Raw genomic sequence first — 20035 nt, forward strand, 5'->3', positions numbered from 1 at the left:
TCGGACACAAGTTATTTAAAAAGATCCATATAATATAATTCACCGTTCTGTCTTGACAATGCTAATAGTATGCATGCTATTTTTTTAATTATACATATATGTAATGATATTTTTAAATTTAATTTAAACTTAATTAATTTCTTAATTTTTAGCTCAATTTAGCCCATATTAACTTCATTCTAGAATTTTCTCTTATTTCCTGATCCCATTCCACTTTTTCTATCTAATTAATTCAACAGAAGCTTTGTAAAATTGCTGAATCGGCTAAAAGCCTCACGTTCCCACACTCGGAGTGAAGGGACAAAATACCGCTGACTTGACAAAGATCCCTGTATTTCCCTTGCCTGATTCGCGCGCGTGTAAAGAAAATCCCTATCTAAGAATATGAACTACGAAGAAATATTTTCCCTATAAATATCTTATGTTATAAGTCCAGGGATAAAATGTTCATGAGCTTCCCTTCATGTCGTTCTGTGTTGTGTGTGTGCTCGTCACTCCTGCTTTTAAGTAATGTTGTGCCTCCCCTCATAATATAAAACGACGTCAAAAAAATTGAAAGTCTCTTCACTCTCTTCGAAACTGCGTTCTGATTAAAAATTATATGCTTACATATATATGCACATACCACTGAATAATCTACGCCTACTTTTATACTAATCCTCTTCTCCTATATCCCACCATCATTGTCAAAATCAAGGCAACTACCAATTGTTATCAAGATCTTTCCTGTGAATCGCAGCGAAGGCCTTTCTAAGCGAAATAAGAATAGTATCTATATCCGTATCAACAACCAATTTCAAAGCGAGAACGAGAACCGATACCCATCGAGGACCCAGTTTCATTCTGATAGAAAAAGAATCGGTTACTAGATATAAGAGGTGGAATCATGTATCAGTATCAGTCTGTACCCGATACATCAAAATGAACGATAGCTAATGGAAAAAGGTTCAAAATACATATTAGATTTTCTTAGCCATGAAATGATTTTGTATCCCCTTTCCAGAAAGCAAGAGAGTAGGTAGAATAATATTTAAAAAACCAAGAAATCAAATGCAGCATTTAAAGGACAAGATTTGTATGTAAAAATTTGATTTTTATTGCATTAAAATCTATAAAAAAATACATAATCAGTGTCTGTATATATATTAATAATAATATTTGAAAAACAGGCAAATCAAATGCAACATTTAAAGGACAACATTTGTATGTAAAAATCTGATTTTTATTGCATTAAAATCTCTAAAAAAATACATAATCAGTATCTGTATTTATATTAATAATAATATTTGAAAAATAGGCAAATCAAATACAACATTTAAAGGACAAGATTTGTATGTAAAAATCTGATTTTTATTGCATTAAAATCGTTGAAAAAAATACTTAATCAGTGTCTGTACACATATCTTTGAAAAATCGTGAATATTTCTCACACTTCTGAATATCATAACAGTTTATTTTTTTCTGTCTGATAAGAGTAAACAATCATTACGTTTTGGAAAGTACTGTTTTTATTCAGTTAAAAGTTCAAATTGCACTTGAATTACTTATAAAATGCGTTGATTGTTTACATATGGAATAATAATATCTATAAACTCGCAAGGTTGAGAATTTCATCCTCAGACGGTCTTAACAAGCATTATTCAAAACTAGTAAACGGTATGAACTTTTGCAACGCTGTTCATCACGGCTGTGCTGGATTTTAAATGTTTTCTCCAACCAAAACGTTAATGTGGGTCAATTTCTCCTAAAAGTCCCAGAAAGACAACCTACCGTCATTTATTAGAGCTCCTATCTTAAGTGAAAGTTAGATGGCACAAAATCGGTTTGACTAAGCAATTACACTTTCGCCTTATCAAAATTACTTGATCGAGATTACCCAACTGCACTAGATCAAATGTAATTAAGGAGCAATATTAATAGGTCTATGAAAAACCATCTCCTATCACAGTTAAAAATAAGTTTAAGATTATTTGATGCACGAGTCTGAATACCAAAAACGGATAAGGATTTAATATTCAACTAACAATAGTTGTATATTCAAGAGAATGCCGTTCGTTACTTGCCTTTCTTTTTCCATGGGAGAAATGCAAGTAAGGACGAATTCATACATAAGTAGCATAAATTTATACATATCAAATATTGTTTTGATAAAGTAAACGAATCTTCACATCGTTCACCTCAGGCCAATGAAATAAATACTTGCCAATATATCTTTTACATTAAAAGACCTCTCATGCAAATTATAAATTCAGACGAAAAAAATTGCTAGAATACTTGTCTAAGAAATACTACTGTTTTAGCACTACAATTATCAATATTGTTACATCCGAAGGCATAATCTTTATGGCCCAAATAATATTTCGTTTTGAAAGATTGATATACAGCTTTCAGTTCAATGCACAGATCCGCAAACACTCCATGTGGATAGGGATAGTCGATATAAATGAGAAGAGATTCAACTTTCATACAGTTGACGACATTCTGAAAGAGAAAAAAAATATTTCAAATACTGTAGTTTTATAATATACCATTTAAGCATAAACGATTTATGGTCTACTGGTTTTCAGGAAATTCCGTATAATTCAAGCATGCACCACTCCAATTTAGCACAGTGCAAGCCAATTCAAAGTTACATTCAGAAATTGTCATCTAATTATATACAAGATGTCCGCTTTTGACATCTAAGTCGTTAAAGCAAGACATATAGTTCCAATTAGAAAAAAAAGTGCTTAAATGATAGGAAGCATTGTATTTTATGTTGTTTGAGTCAATAAATATATTTCTCAAAAAGTTATGAAATCTAACTTTTTATATAGTTCTATATAATTATTATTTTTATGCTGGATTATAGAAAAGATGCATGAGCTGACGTTTGCAATTTTTTTTAAGCTTGCATTTTATCTCTAACTGAACCTGGAATTTTTATGACAGTTCTATTATGTACAGAATAGGTTTTAATAAAAAGGAGATGGGAAACTTTCCAATTGAAGAGAACGCTATTGGATTGAGGCTCCATGTCAAAATTCATTATACTCTCCTTGTTTCAAGAGACATTTGTGTACTGCTGACCACCCCGCCACCGCTGAACGATGCAGTATAGAAGATATAAGTTGCTTCAACTGCTGCCTTTGTCACCATGCAGCTATGCCGGCAACCAATTCTCCAGACTTAAACAGTCTCTTTGAAGAGGTCTGGTCCTTCTCGCTTCTCCATAGGCACATTATGTCGAAAGAATCATGTGCCTGAAGTCATCATGCCCTGTTGCCGCTTTCTTGTTCAAGGTGGTTGGCCCCCAGACGAAGACTGCCCACCACATTTCACCAAATCGACGTCCTAGAAAACAAAGATCTAAACATAATCTTTCCTGACGCTTCCAAATAATTATAACTCTCTAACCAGATGCTATTAAATTCACGTTCATTACCAAACTCTTATCTTATCAAACTAAGTTCTAATAATGCTCTCCAAGCATACAGATGTTACACAATTCACATTACTTTACCAAACTCATATAATCCCCAAAACTAAGTTTTACTAACAATCTTTTTCGTATCATTCACCAACACGAGACCCAACACTCGAAGGACGCCATTACTTTCTTGCAAATCCCCTTATTTGATGTTACCAACAAACTTGCAATTTAAGCATACTACAACGATACATGTATAAAACGAGCCTACCTGAGAGTATTAATAAGAAAGCAACAAAACTGATTTTCCAAGGACATACCAGGTATTTCAGTTTTCTATGTCAGAAGTTGTGAATTGCACACAGGACCTATGAATTTCTTCACACTAACCATCAGCAAACTGCCCAAGTATTTCTAAAAGTCCCAGTATTGTCTTGAAGCTGTCATTCACCAACTCGTACCCTGACAAAAGACCAGCACCATTACTTTCTTGCAAATCTCATTTTATTGATGTCACCTATAAACTTAAAATCTGAGTGCACTCCAACAATACATTTACTAATTGAGTCTACCTGAGAGTACTAGTATATGGGAGCGAAACATTATCCGTTCATGGACGAGGGCTATCCGTGTGTTATGTCAGAAATTGGGGGAATGAGTACACTGTAGACGATCACATATGTATCTCATTCATACTAAAACTATCAACAACTGCCTAAGCAGCTCTTAAAGTCCTAATTTGTACTTGGAGCTAAGTCTCACTTTCTGCTGTGCAGCTACAAACAAACCTTGCAGTCACCACCCATTCGCATCTACACAGCAAGATGCTCTGCCACCTTTTCTTGGCCCCACAACTTAAAAAGAGAAACGCGAAAGAAAATGATCTTTCCTTATCAGTATGGGGATTGTAATTTGACTCGAATGGGTGGCTCTTGCGCTTGCATCGCCCAAACTAAGAGAAGAGATGAGATCCCTGGGCACTTCGAGATTGGAGGATGTGGGGGCTTCAAGAGACAACTGAAAATTATTTCTATTATTTACTTCCAGCATTTTTTAAAATTTATATTTGACGATAATTTTTTTACTGTTAATAAATCGCTGTTTATTTCAATCTGATTTTGATTAATTTTAATTTGAGTATTCGTAATTTTTATGTATAGAGAAGATTTCTCTGTAAAAAGTCAAAGGATAGCGAAAGAGAGAGAAATGCACGATGGTTGGCGAGACAAAGTCGAAAGATTAAAAATTAATAATGGAATCTCCAATTTCACATTTTATTTACACTTTTATGCTGCTTTGTAGCAAAGAGTAATGAGCTGAGATCTGCTGATTCATATTATTCTCACTTCAGTTAGAGGGTATTGCTTACATTTTTTTCGGCCTTATTTTCATTTTGTATTTAGCATTGCAGTTTTTCTATTAGTGGTTTATTTATTTCAAGCCGATTATTGTTGTTAATTTGGATTTGAAAGTTCATGAACGCACTGTAAGGAAACAAAACTATTCACTTACATGAAAGCATACTGAAAATATAGTTTTTTTTTAATTCCTTAAACGTTCCACCAACGTGCATGAGATTTTATACCATAACTTTCAGTAGTTAATCTACGACAAACATATCGGGGATATTGTTAAGAAGATAACAGCCCGTTTATACGGGCACATATTTTAATTAATTGTAATAAGTAACTAAACAAGTCAAAAATTGCATGGCAATACAGAATAAAATTATTCGAAATAAACAAACAACATTACTTGTTCCAAAAATACAGAAAAAAATCGAAGGAAAAATAAAGACAAAGGAAGATACGCCGATTATAAAAAGTTTGGCATTCTTTCATTTTAATGGTATGTTTGACTGAAAACCAACATTATGAGTACCGAGCCTGTTTAAGTATCCTATCTCACTTAACCCATTAATAGAAAAAAATTTTTTGACTAAATTATAATACTATAATAATAAATAGAACTAAATATGAAATAATTAATTGTACGAAATGGTAGTAAAATAAACGCTACTGCTACAACCAAAAATCATACAATGCATAAATTAGAAAAATATAATTTATATGTTGAAAAACTTGAATACAAAGTTAAACAATATCTGTAACAAAGCTAATTTCAAATGCAACATGGCAGGAACTCTCCTTAAAATAACTACTATATTTAAACAAAGTTATTTTTTTTTAATTTTTAGATTAATAGACTAAAAGTAATAAATTTTCCTACTTTTAATTTAACAAAGAGAAAAATCTGGAAAATTCAAGAATATAAAACAGGAAACAATGATTTCTAAAACCTGATCCAGAGCAAAAATATAGCAAATTTTCAAAAGCTTTACGTTATAGCTATCCAATAGAAAAATTTGAAAATATTTTGAAAAAAAAAAACTAAATGAAAAAGTATAGTATTCACCTGTAAAACTTGTGGCTTATCGTCATCCGGGATGTGGGATAAAACTTTAACGAAGAATACGATATCAGCATTTTGAAGCTTAATTTGCAAACTTTCATCCCATTCTTCAGCATTTTTCAGATCAGCTGTAATGAAAGTTGTTATAACGTTTACTTCATCAAAGAAAGAACCAGCTTTTCCTCCTTGACCTTGCCTCAGAATCTCCATGGTTTCATTAAATATGTCTTCCCATCCGGAGTCCTTGTCCACAATGCTGACGTTCAAATCAAACAGGTGGCGATGATGATCGTGTAATGCAGTCAAAAATCCCACGAAATCGTTACCGGGACCGCCTCCTAGAAACATCACATTCAAACTCTTTTTATTTAACTTGGGCGATAAAACATCAGAAAATGAAGAATTAAAGATATCGGTTACAGCATCAAATACTAAAGCTGTGTGGCAAGCGGCATAGCGGTGCAGGTATCCAATACAATTACTTTTCTTCGTATAATCTATTTCTGTAGGCAAAGTACCATCACGTACATACCTATAATTTCTTAAAATATTTTGTACTGAATAATATACTTCCCAAGATTCGATAGAGAACGTTTGTAATAGTTCCACTGAAAGAGTTTTATAGAAGTTAAATATCACTTGCTTGTCGTCTTCAATTTCTGTTCCACTGCCGCTATTACATGAGCCATCATCAGTGCATTCGAGGCTCGAAGTGTAATCCTCTAGACACACATCTGAATATTCTGAAGAACTGTCACTGCTTGTTGAATACCTTTCTGAAGATGTATCTTCTATTTCAGAGTCTGAATCGAAGTCATCTGAAGACCCATTCGTGCTCATATTGACCAAATATACTACACGCTTTCTTTCAACTTGTGTGTCACGGGATCTAAGTGCTTGAAGAATATCCTCTGTCGTTCTATTTAAAACAGCATAATCCTATGAAATGCCATCAACACTACCAGTATTCAAAGTGAGTACTTTCAAAGATACTTTTTCATTTTTTAAAAAATTTATCTTAAGTGTCATTGGTACAGTCAATGGTTAAAGAGCTCCCTTCTAAATAATGCCTTTTTTTCTTCCGAGTCTGAATTACGGCATTTGAAAAAAAATTCAGGTTCATAATGACATTCGTAGTCGAATATAAATAAAAAAATATACTACGTGCCACAAATTTATGGTTTGTAAATGAGCATCTGCCATCAATTTACAGCCGCAAATGAAGTGATATTTAGTTTCGGTTCGGATATGCGGGCGACAACAACTTATCACCTGTCATTAACTATCACAGAGATACAAAAAACGCGCATCAGATTTAAATAACGATTTCAGTTTCAGTTCGTATTTATTGCAGGCAGCAGGTTATCTGATTACTGATTTGGCAGTAATGATTTCGAAAATCTTATTACCGATAACAAAAAACATTTTTAAAAATAATTTTGTTTTGTAAAAAAGCATTGTTTGTAATATCTCAATAGTTTCTGATATTTGAATGATTGAAAAAACGTTGAATTTAGTAATTATGAGTTAGTACAATACATATACTTTTGAGAAATGTGAAATAAAGCCTCTTAGGCAACGTTCTAAGAAATCTGATATTATAATTTTATAAACTTTTTATTCATTTTAAGTTTTGTGTTAAAAGTTTGTATTTCAAAGAATAAAACAAATTTATTATGTTGCACTGCATCAGTTCCAATTGATATGTATTCATTTCAATATTTCAGAAATATTTGAAACTCTGCAGGTATTCCACAATGCTAATGACAAAAACCATAAAAAATGAAATTTTGAAAATATAAATTCAATTCATAGTGACTAAACAAAAACAAAACAAAATCACTTGAGAAGCGAAAAGATATTCCTAAGAAAGTAGAATTTGAGCATTTCTTGCATATATCTACAAAAAAAAAAAAAAAAAAAAAAAACAGCAAGAATGGTCTACCCAAAACTTTCTAATAGACTTGCCATGCCAGAGAACGACTTACATTCCATTGGCGTATAATAATTGCGCAATATTAACTTTTGGCGTGAATTTCGCTTTTTTACTGAATCTATCGTGTCATCCTTGGTGAGTTATTTGGCGATTAATCCTTGGCATGTGGTTAATATCCGAAATATTCTCAATCAATCGAAACAAAAATTTGACACAAAACTACACTTGTATTCACAAAATCTCATATCAAATTTGATATATTTAAGTCAATGCGTTTTTGAACTATCTCGTTTACATGTTTCTGAAAAATACAGACAAACAACCCATAGTTGGATTTAGCTCAAAATTTAACAGGTGTCTACTTTACAGATGTTAAAGTTGTGTACCGAATTTTATCTATCTAAACCTTTTCGTTTTGTAATTATCGTGTTACCTTATAATCGAACATCGAACAGACAAATTTCTAGACAGATTTTGCTCAAAATTTGATAGAATCGTGAGAATTTAGAGTAAAGACCGTATATCAAATTTTATCCATCTAGCTTAAAGCGGTTTTGAGTCATCTCTGTCATAAACTTTCTCTATACTATGTATACGAGAAAGTAAAAATCAATAATTTTATAAATATCGAATGTTCTCACTTTTCTGTCAGTAGCATAAAGCGCGCACGTTGTTGATTTTATCAAGTGAGACTATAAACCAAATTTCATCTCTCCAGCTCGAAGACGTGATGAATTCACAGATAGACACTATTTGAAAGCTCTGTTTCTCGAATTCATGGAGATCTGAAACGTGTAAATTCGTTAATATATCTAGTTCGAATTTTTCACGATTGCAAAATTCTCTGTTTGTGCACTTTGTATACAAGAAAGTACGATATGACATTGTACAGACAGACGATCTGGACATTTAGTTACAAATTACATAAATCCCACTTTCTACTGCAAATTTTAACTAAGAATTATTCATCCATGTAATTCAATGAGTTTTTGACCTCTCAAGGAAGGGTTCAACGTTCATTGGCCTCTCAATAATTACATTTTTTTTTTGGAATGAATGTTCTATTTCAAATGTATATTTGTCAGACTTTTGGCATGTGATCTTTTAAGATGGCCAGATTATCAAAGTTCTCTAATTTTCAAATTATATCCTTCCAGTATTAGCGAAGGCCATCTGCAATAAAATACACGACTAATTATTCTTTTCGTCGTAAAATGTTGTCTTAGAATATGAACCATTCTAAGGATTGCCTCCATTTTTCATGAATAGGCCATATTGTAGGTACCTACGCTGTAGCATTAAAGGAATAATAAAATTTACCACTTTTCGACATGCTATGTTACAGATTTCTGTTCATGCAGATGGCGCTGTTGAGCGTCATCTGATAGTGGCTGACTTTTGTGGATAATTTCAAGTAACTTAATAAATAATTTAACAAGGCAAATCATAACTCATAAACCACTGGACCACATATGCAATATTTAGTGTATTAATACCGGAAAAGCTCGAGATTGGATGAACTTATTTTTCAGGGTAAGGTAGGGAAGTTTCTGGGAGTGACAGATAACGACGATTAAAAGTTGTTTAAAGAAAATTACTGGTCAATCATCTCTTTCTCTAAAGGAATTGGAAACTGTATTTTTAGAAATTCAAGCCATGATAAATTCTAAGCCTATCGCGCATCTGTATAACGAACCCTGTCCTTCTCATTTTTTATTAGACAAAAAATTAATGTATTTAGTTGTTTTCCAATCTAAAATTAAGAATTTAAATATACATAGAAATTCGTTGGTCAAAAGATTTCAATACCAAAAAACTCTTTTGAATAATTTTTGGAGCAGGTGGAGGCATACTTAATTTACGGCCAGTTTATATCTCTCCACAATCAGGTAACACACACTACCGCAATCAGTGCAACTTGTTTATAATCTTGAAATAAATTCATAATTATATAAATTTAATTGAATGCAGAGTATTACTTTTTTTTCTATGATTTTATTTGATGATAATTTTCTAGGATATTGAAAATTGTTTGATTGTGTAAGATTGCTATATAAGATTTTTATTGATTTATTTTGATTGACGTTTGATATAATATTCTTTGTGTATAAATTTTAATTGTATAAGTGAACTCATGTGGGTTCAGGTGGGTAGTGTTAAGTTTCTATTCCTGCTGATTGCGCTGTTGAACGTCAACTGATATTGGATGTAAACCTCGCATTTCTCGCGTGGCAGGCAACGGAACGGATAGAGATGGGAAAACTCCCTAGTAGCCTATCCCAAAGCGAAATTACTGTGTGTGTAAATATATGTGCAATGATATTTTAATTCTAATTTCAATTTAATTAATCTCCAAAATTTTATTTTAATTTAGCCCATCATAACTTCATTCTAAAATATTCTCTTATTTCTTGATCCAATTCCACTTTCGGTTTAATTCCTTTGTAAAAATAATGCGCCATTAGTACTACTTATCAAATGAAAGTGATCCCTTTCGGTGCCCTTGAAAAGGTGTCAAAGGTTTTACACGTGTATTGAATTGGCACTTGGCCAGAAATCCTATCTTATATAAGACTAGTGATCATTTATTTGTTCGTCCCTTTTTTGCCTTTTTACTTGCTTCCGCTTTTGTGTCACACTGCTTCGTCTTATTTAATAATTATGCTTTCCTGGATGGATATTAAAGAGAGAATAAAACGAAATTAAAAATACAACGTCTCTTCACTGCTTCGAACCTGTATTCTGCTTCAACCAAAATAATGTTACATATTATTTTGCCGACAGGATTCGAAAAACATTATATATATATATATATATATATAACTTCTGGACCACATATGCAACATCAATTTGTAAAAATTAGTATAGTGGCGTCAATTTTCACAGTTTTGAGTATAAGACACATGAAACTACAGAATTGCAAACTTCAACAATACCACAATAAAATTTATAATAGAAATCCGGATTTTTTAAATTCATCTTGTTATCAAAAGAAGCAAACATATATAAAACCATATAACAGATTTTGGCAAAAAATGAGTTTTTTTTTTTTTTTTTTTTTCATAAATAGAAATCTTATGTTTAGAAATGGAACAAATGTGACTATATTTGCAATGTGACTATATGTGCAATATACATATATATTATAATTGGACTTTAAACACATTGGTCTACCTTTTATGAATCTGCTGTGCTTAACATTGCTAAGGATAGTTTCAATTAGCGACAGAAAATACAACTACAATGAGATCCAGAATCAATAACAATGATTCTATTATGAAATTAACTGCAACGAACAAGATTTTCTACGAGATGAATGAAATGTGAACAGCAAATTTCTCCAAATGTTAAGAAGGAAGTACGGACTACTTATGAAATATTTCTTTTATAAAAAAAAATTACTTTTTCTTTTTTTTCTGGTCCGCATAAACTTAAAACTCGCTATGGCTATAATAAAAACTTCGCTATAATAAAAAAAATACTTAAACCTAAAAAAACTATTTTAAGCAAGCTTTTTATTTTGACTTTACGAAATAGCTGAAATAATTTTTGATCAAAACTGTGGAAATCGATAGTGCTCGCAAAATCGCGAGACATCAAAAATTTTTTAAATTAAATTGTGATGATATATTTTTTAATAATATTAAATAACTTTGCATCGTACAATTGATTCATTGTGGCTTCTTTTCTTTCCAGTATTGTTTTCACGGCTTAACATTTTTTTTGTCTTGACTTTTAAGAATTTGATATAAAATAAATATTATAAAATATAAAGATTATATTTCGATAAGTGTTTTTTTTTTTTCAAATCTTAAATTTCTAAATCGTTAAACTTAAATTTGGGCAGTATAAGTATTATGCAACTATATGTTATCTTATGCATTTTTCGATAAAATGACTTCATACGTACATAAATATTTTAGCTTCAATCAATAATATTCTATAAACCAATGATTTCTCACCTTTTATATTTTTAAAAATTTCTTTGAACTTTATGTATTCTTATAATTAAAATACAATCAGCGCTTCAACAAGAACATTCACGGACTCAAGCATCACTCCCTGACGAATGTTTTTTGTTCTGTCCCTACAATTCATAAATCAAACATGTTTTTCAAACACATCTGCATAGCTAAACATGAACAGAATCTGATGTTTTTCTTTTTTAAAAATTTAGGCATGGAAAAACATTTTTCGTTTATGTTAGTTGCATTAATCTATACTTATAATAAAGCTCAAGGTGTGTTGGCGCTCTACAGGCCAGACCGTTTGACCTACAGCTACCAAATTTGGTACATGTATACCTTGGAGGTCGGGAATGTGCAACTGGGGTCCCTTTTTTGAATTAGAATTTTAATTATTAATTAAAAACTAACTTTCCCTCCAAAAAAATCTTTTCATTTTCCCCACCGCCAAATGAGTAAAGCTTCAGTTTTTTCCCCACGCTAATCAGGCTAGGCTTAAGATTTTTCGGCCGACTATTTCAAACGATTCTGTTTATTTTCTTAATGTTGGATGCATTTAAAATTAAACATTGTTAATGAATCGATCTTTCAGATTCATTCTGAAGTACTTTTGAATTAAAATAAAACAGAATAAAGGAAATTAAAAATTTCTAATCTGCATAGCGTTATCCCAACTGGCGTAGAAAAATTCACGCATGCGCATTGTGTTCTGATTGTTGAAAAAAAATTTTCAACGGATGTTCACTTGATTTAAATTATTTTTAGGTTAGTTGTGTGCTTTTGTAATTAAATTGTATTTATGTTAGTTATATATTTTTTTGTATTTGCTTATAGTTTTAAGCACATCGGTTTTTAAGTAGTTTTTTTTAACTGTTTTCGACCGATTATTTTAAATGATTATGTTTGTTTTCCGAGTGTTTGATGTATTTAAAATAAAACATTGTTAATGAATCGATCTGCTCATGATGAATCTGGGAAAAACTTTGTTGACAAAATCTTGAGATATTACATAAATTAAGATATTCTTTAGTGCCCATAAGTTTTAAAGGCTCAGTGACTCTGTTTTCAGTAATCATATTATTAAAAAAATGCTTTGTTTTAGTAAAAAATATTGTTATATTAATTGCAGATTAATTATTTCCACTTTAGTTTAAAGCATAAATTCTATGGGAGCTAACAGAAAATTAGAGAGATACATATTACGTTATGGCTGAAGGCCTTTATAATATTATGAGTGAATTATATGACTATCAAAATTTGAAGTTTTAAAATATTTTGATGAAGAATCTATTAAAGTAGAAATTACATAAAATATTTAATTATTAAAATTTTGACGAAGCATTAAGATTGGCGAACCCGTTGGTCGCCAAAGGCAGCTAGTAATATATATAGTAAAAAGAAACATTAATACATCAATGAGTGGTAACATAAATTTTATTCAAACGAAAAAATACAAAAACAATTATAATAAAAATTCAGCAAATTAAATGGAAATAAAACAATCAGGATGCATGAAAATAATTTTTAGTGTATTTGATACATAAAACAAAATATGTCCGCTATTGAAATTTAAAATTTCTTGCAGATAAAAACAATTCTTTCAAAAAATATTTCTAGAGAAAGCTTGTTTTCAACACATTTAGAAAACTCTTTATCAACATGTAAAATAACTCGATATCACAATCGTTCAAAGACTTTTACTTCGGCTCTACATTTTGAGATACTAGGATATCCAAATTGAACTGACTTTAAGCAGAAGTCATACCATATTTTACTTGACTCATAAACAAGCCTCAAACATCGCAAAGATGCGAATGTTTTGTGGGGAAAAGGGAAGTCGATGTAGACCAGAAGGGCACCAGGTTTCAAGAAGAAGACAATGTTCTGAAAAAAGGAAGAAATAGTTGTCTTGTGTAAATTTGAAGAAAGACAAAAAAATAATTAAATACTTCTCTAATACATGGGTTTTCAAACAATAGGTGTTGACGATAATAGGGTGGATCCTAGCAAAGCCTACCTCTTGACGTCTTTTTGAATTCTTGCCAATGTAGCAACCTAGACGGATTTTTTTATTATATTTATTATTTTATTTTCATTTATTTATTTTATTTATTATTATTTCTGAACTTCAAGAATCGTTTTTTAATTGAATAATAATAATAATAACAAATATTCAATTAGTAGTCAACTTGGCGTGATTTCAAATAAGTCGCCAAGAGGTGGCCCAATCTAAGATTTTACCACGATAATATTTTGAATGTATATTTAAATTTTCATAATTTACTGTTCGTCAACGGATTCTGAGATGACCACATTACGATGATTCCTTCTCATTAAGGGATGAGACGCGGTACGGTGAGCACATTTCTGGTATTCATCTTTAACCTTGGATTTCACCTATTAGATACTTTCTAGTTCAATTTTTTTCCACGTGAATATGAGTATAGTGTCATTTGTAATGGTATTTAAAAATGATAATATTTTTATGTAGAAAAATCATCATTAATAATGTTTTTATAATATCAAAATATATAACATTTCATATATTTTAAAAATAATATTTATAATATTTTTAAGACGTTCTATATTTACAGCAATTCCTTAAACGAAATAAAATGTTTTAAATAGAATAAACTCTCGATTATCTAATGTTGTTAATCTTAAAATAATGACGAAAGAATTCGATAACATATAACAAAGAAGCATTATAATATTTGCTGTCAGATTTTTTTAATGAATTTATATACGACATTAACCAATAACCAATTCAAAAAGAGTTGCTTTTAGAAGGTAATCTCAATTTTAATGAAACAATGAAAAATGACTTTTAAAAATCCGAAATAAGAAATAAATAAGTCGCATGAGAGCTTCATTGTTCTCAATTTTATAATATTTGCATTTATTATATGAAACTAATAAGTATTAAGTTTATGTATGCAAAGAGGATAATTTAAAGGATTTATTTTATTAATGTGCAATCAAATTTACTTAACTGAAAAATTAAAATCGATTACAATTTATTTATTACAAAATATTGTCGATTCAGTGAAAAAGTAATTTTTTACATACTTAAAATATCGCTTACTTTTTGTCATTTATGTCTAATTTTGCATGGCTTAATGTACAAATTACGTCAAATCAAAATTAAATAAAAATGATTAAGAAGTAAATAATGCAAACAAGCAACACCGAGTGACGCAGTATTCATACAAACGTCACAAAATAATTGAAAGAAAAACATGCAAAGAATCATCAACAAATATAATAATAAAAAAATATTAATAGAAACGCAAAAGCACCATTTGTAGGTTTTTTTCTTATTAAAAGGATATTATTAAAGTAATAACCAGGGGTGTTTGTGGGACCCCAAAAAATCCCCGGAAACTTTTACGGACTTACTACCGACATTTTGCAGTTTCGAGAAGGGGGGGGGGAGAGAAATGAAAAATTACGATTATTAAGTATTGAATGACCTAATTATAAAAGTTCAATGAATTACTTTTTTTGCAAAATTAATAACCATTAATTTTGCAAAATTAAGACCTTTGAACCCAGGTCACGTGATCGCACATCTGGTCGAACGAAGTCTCTCCCTTTTTTTTCTGCCGCGCCTACTTGCCGAAAAGAATCCAGAAGAGAATGTCCGAGAACCAGGGGAATGAGTCATAACTCGCAATAAGGAAAGAACAAAAAAGAAGTTTTTTCCCCCCTTTTCACGCATTATCACTGCCTTTGGAGAAAGAAAGGAAAAATTTTCACCACACACACTGACCTTGCGCTTTCTGCTTTCAAAGCAAACAAAATTACCCAGATCAAAATAAATAATTCATTATTATTCCTACTTCCTATTGAACGACGATCCCCGGAATTTCCGGGTATCGAAGTTCAAAATCCCCGGAATTCCGGGGTTTCCCCGGAGCACAAACACCCCTGAATAACAGAAAATGTTGAATTTATAAATGAGGTTTAAGCATTTTAGGTAAAAAAATTCAGTACGAAACATCAGCATATCCAGATGAAAATTTAAAAGTAAATAATTCCAATACAACCTACCTGCAACACATCAAGTTTTTCTGCATCTGGAATGTGGGACAAAGTTTTGACAAGGAATACTAAATCAGTTTCAATCATTTTAATCTCCATCTTTCCAAAATAGGCCCCAATTTCATTAAGATTTGCCGATATGAAAGATGGTGTCACGTTTACGTTTTGAAAGACAGGACAAGCTTGATCGAAATCTCCTCGTTGTAGTCTCTTAACAGTTTCCATGAAAATGATTTCCCAACCAGACATCTTATCTACAATTGTCGCATCGATATGCAACAAATTATGATGTTCATGTAACGCAATTAAAAATCCAAAGAAGCCATATCCTGGACCACCACCTAAAAACATGACGTTTAGTTTCTTCTTGTTTAACAAAGGCAATAATACACTAGAAGATTCAAGCATGGTAGATATAGCTTCCAAAACAAGTGCCGTATGACAAGCTCCATACCGATACAAATACCCAAGACAATATTTCATGGAATTGAAGTCTATTTCAATTGGCAACTGACCGCAATTTACAAGACTATAACAATCGATCAGAAGTCCTATGGAGCTTTTCATATCAAAGGAACTGACAAAAAATTTCTGTCTCAGATCTTCCAGAAGCCTTTCATAAAAAAGCAGCAACACTGAATATTCATTTGATGTAATCACTTTCAAAACATATAAATTGCTTCTATAAAATAATTCCAAATTTTCATAAAGATCGTGCTTATTCAAAGCATCTGCAGAATCGAAGTCATCGACAAAGCAAGAATCTGAATCTTCATCAGTATCGTAGCTTTCCTCGTCGTATGACTCCGAATCATCTACAGAATCATCATTATAGAAATCTGAATCATCTACAGAATAATTATAGAATTCTGAATCATCTGTAGAATCGTTATATTCTTCGAAGTATGGATTTGTTTTAAGTAGTATATTATTATAGTTCTTCTCATAATCGAAATCCATACCACAGTATGAATCAGAATCTCCTGAAGCATCACTGTCGTCTTCATAGCATGAATCGTCAGAATCTGTGGCTTCGTCTGCTTCATCAAGTGGATCGTGATTATTCTCATAATAATAATCCATGCCATTGTCATAACAATATTCATCATATTGGTATGCATTGTTATATATAAAATAATTCTCATCGGAATCTTCATCTGAATTATCAGTACAATCAAAATATTCTGAAAGATAATAATTTTCACAATCTGCACATTGAAATCCTTTCGTATATTCCATTATAAAATCAATTATCTGACGTTATAAAATCAAATCGATCCCAACTCAAGCAAAACGATTACTTATTTACAACAACGAAAGAGCTAAGAACGTTATGTTTAGTCAACTTTTTCGAAGAAAAGAGAATCAGAAAAAAATTAAATAACGGGCGTGATTAGATATCAGAACTGAACACTTGTTGGCCAATCAGCATTCAGGAAAATTAATAAAAGCCTTCAATGCTTTATTTTATTCACAAGGGAAAGGAAATTGCAAAACGGATATTCATCTAAAAAAAATAAATTACTCAGAACTGAATATTTATTCCCTAATAAATTATTTACTGTTACACATATAAAAAAAATTGTGGAATCACCGTGAACTTTGATTCTTTTGTTTGGATTTTCGGAATTGATTTTCAAAAAGGGATAAATATTCCCAAGGTCAATAATTTCTCTCCCGTGATAGTTGAAACCACAGAAACCACCTGTTAACAAATCTTTTTTAAGATGAAATCTTTTCTTAAGAATGCTGTATGAGCTCTTATTTAGTTAAATGTCTTTTCATAAAATAAGAATTCATTGAATATTCTTACATATTTTTAGAATTTTTATTTTTAATTTTCTAAGAACAATTCTATATAATTAATCAATATTCATAAAAAATATTGAATTTAATTTTGTGCGATTTCGTTTTTTCGTTCCCGTTGGTTAAAATTGGGTTTTGCAGTTTTTTCTGTGTGTTTTTTTTCTTACACCCACAGTTGTGGACTTTTGTTTCAAAATATTACTATAAATATAAATGTGTGCGTCTGTACGCGACCTCCGAGAGACGTCACGGTCTGTATTGCCGCTTTACAGGCCAGACAGCTTGATTTACAATAACTAAAACTTTCACTTATGAACACTTGGCTGAAGGACAGGAATGTGCACTCTTAATAAACTTTTTTGAAATTTGGAATAAAATTTTAATTAAAATTATATGTAATTTTTCGTTTTTTGCGATAATTTCGGAAAATTTTGCAACACAAAATTAATTTTTATTTAGTTTTAAAATTCAAAAAAATTATCTGTTCATTGATATAAATTTTTTGCCGTAAACCTTTTTCTGTTATTAATTAATTTTCAAAAAATAAATATTTTAAACGTATTTTTTGACAATAAATTCCTCATAAAATAAATATAAAATTTAACCTGCATGAGCAGTTTATGCACGCATGAAAAGAAATGTGTTTTTAATCACTCACGCTTACTAAATTTCAAATTAAAAGATTAAATTAACTTTCACTACAAATTAAATCTAGAAAATTAAAATTTCCAGCACATCTATCTATATCAAATAAAATAAATGCTAAACATAAACATTTTTTAAAAAATAAACACGAGAAAAAATTTTTTGAGGGAGGGATGAATCTGGTTAGATTGTTTATGACGAAATGTTAAAAATATACACAGAATCAAAATAACTTATTTTTTAAAAAATTAAAATTAACCATTTCAAGTAAAAAGTTTGTCCGGATAGTGATTCAAAAATGCTTTCTGAATCCTTTCTTTAACAAAAACGTCTTAGGATCACTCAAATTGAAAAAGCGAATGTGAAGAATTGGTTTATGTGAAAAATCTGTTACTGATTTAGAGCACCTAGATTGAAATTTTAGGATATCATTCGTTTATCTTTTATTTCGAATATTTGGCCATTAGCGCGCACTAAATAAAAATAATTAATTTCAGCGCAATGCAAGTAAGTGCCATTAATTAAGGTAACGAAATGTATTGTTATAAAATATGTTTAGAAATATTTTTAAACATATATTAATCAGAGATAAAAATTTGAAAGAAGATAAACTTATCGATCAAAAGCTTATTTTCTAAATTTTAAAGGGATGTAAAAGCGGTTTTTTATTCAATAATACTCGCATATATTGCACAAAATGTTATTGTAACGTACTGAACAAAATGTTATTGTAAACGTAAAAAAAAAAAAAAAAGCAGAGCGACGAATTGCATTCATTTTTAACCAGAAATGAAGAAAAATTCTGAAAAACTCTTTCTTAATGAAGGAAAAAAGCAAATACATTCCAGATTTTGTTGCTCTAAATTCAATGGTGTGTTTGGCATTTTGAACATTTAACAATGACTGATCTTTCTTATTTGCGTAGAAAGCACATGCTTACGAAAGCTCACTTCTTACTGTTTCAAATATTTCCTGTGTCCCAAAGACGTACAAATCAAAATATTTATTTCACATTAAGACTCTTCTGAAATAATAAATATATCAAAACTTTTGGTCGAGTCTATTTATTTTGAAGACTAAAAATTTTACCAAAAAAACAACAACCCTTAATTGATTATAATACCAGTGTTGCCTCGTCCGTTCGATATGTAATAATCCTCGCAATTTGTTCCTCGCATTGTTGATTTTTTCCAAGAGAGAGTCTCAAGCAATTCAAGAAGATAAATTCATCATATAATCGCCATTTGGTACTGGAAATTTACTGTCGCTTTGCTTCATTTCAATTAAATTTTACAAAATACTCTCAGCTGTTACTGGTTAGCAATACAGAAAAATTCAAATAATCTTAGTTAAAAATTGGTAGAGAGCGGATATAACATATAAATAAAAGAAAATGGATATTCAAAAATCATTTTTCATTTATTGTTCCTTGTTTTCTTTCAGTGAGAACGAATGGGTTTCATTTTTTTATCACTTCGTTTCGGATTTCGCGATAAGAAAAGGATTTTCGTTTTCGATGTCTTATTAATTTTTTTTGTTGTAATTTTTAATTTAATTTTTTAAATTTATTTCAGCATCCAAAACTAAATATAATTTGGTTTAATATATAACTTTCGCAGCATTACTTGCTTTAGAATTGAAAAACTGTTTGCTAAAAAAACTCCTAGATAGACATATGAATACAATTTCATGATTTAAAAATAACAGTATTCAGGAGAAAACTTTATTAGTTTTATTTTATTTATTTTGCTCTTCAATGTTTTACATTGAAATTTACATTGAATGTTTTATATGAAATTAAATCACATATTTCATTTA

General features: G+C 30.4%; 3 protein-coding genes across 8 annotated transcripts in view; 1 reads left to right on the forward strand and 2 right to left on the reverse strand.

The window, feature by feature from the left end:
• Positions 1–1166: 1166 nt before the first annotated feature.
• Positions 1167–6661, reverse strand: LOC129963932 (uncharacterized). 2 transcript variants are annotated; one of them, XM_056078532.1, is made up of 2 exons: positions 5825–6661; positions 1167–2481 (listed from the first exon to the last, which is right to left on the reverse strand). In XM_056078532.1, exons 1-2 carry the CDS (start codon positions 6659–6661, stop codon positions 2266–2268), a joined length of 1053 nt encoding a protein of 350 aa, XP_055934507.1. In that variant the 3' UTR covers positions 1167–2265. The 2 variants fall into 2 exon arrangements, with proteins under 2 accessions (XP_055934507.1, XP_055934508.1); XM_056078533.1 differs by lacking the exon at positions 1167–2481 and adding an exon at positions 2518–3333.
• The window catches only part of LOC129963934 (transcription factor 21-like), a 189252-nt gene continuing 175878 nt past the window's right edge, over positions 6662–20035 (forward strand). For 3 of the 5 annotated variants that reach the window (XR_008784041.1, XM_056078539.1, XM_056078537.1), the window contains exon 1: positions 6669–6794. The gene's annotated coding sequence lies outside the window, so the exon portion shown is untranslated. Of the gene's footprint in view, positions 6795–20035 lie in introns of all 5 variants that reach the window. The other 2 variants (XM_056078538.1, XM_056078540.1) reach the window with 1 other exon arrangement.
• On the reverse strand, positions 13286–17027 carry LOC129963931 (uncharacterized). The gene is made up of 2 exons (XM_056078531.1): positions 15776–17027; positions 13286–13606 (listed from the first exon to the last, which is right to left on the reverse strand). Exons 1-2 carry the CDS (start codon positions 17003–17005, stop codon positions 13400–13402), a joined length of 1437 nt encoding a protein of 478 aa, XP_055934506.1. The 5' UTR covers positions 17006–17027; the 3' UTR covers positions 13286–13399.

The sequence above is a fragment of the Argiope bruennichi genome, chromosome 3, assembly GCF_947563725.1.
Source record: "Argiope bruennichi chromosome 3, qqArgBrue1.1, whole genome shotgun sequence".
Lineage (NCBI taxonomy): Eukaryota > Metazoa > Arthropoda > Arachnida > Araneae > Araneidae > Argiope > Argiope bruennichi.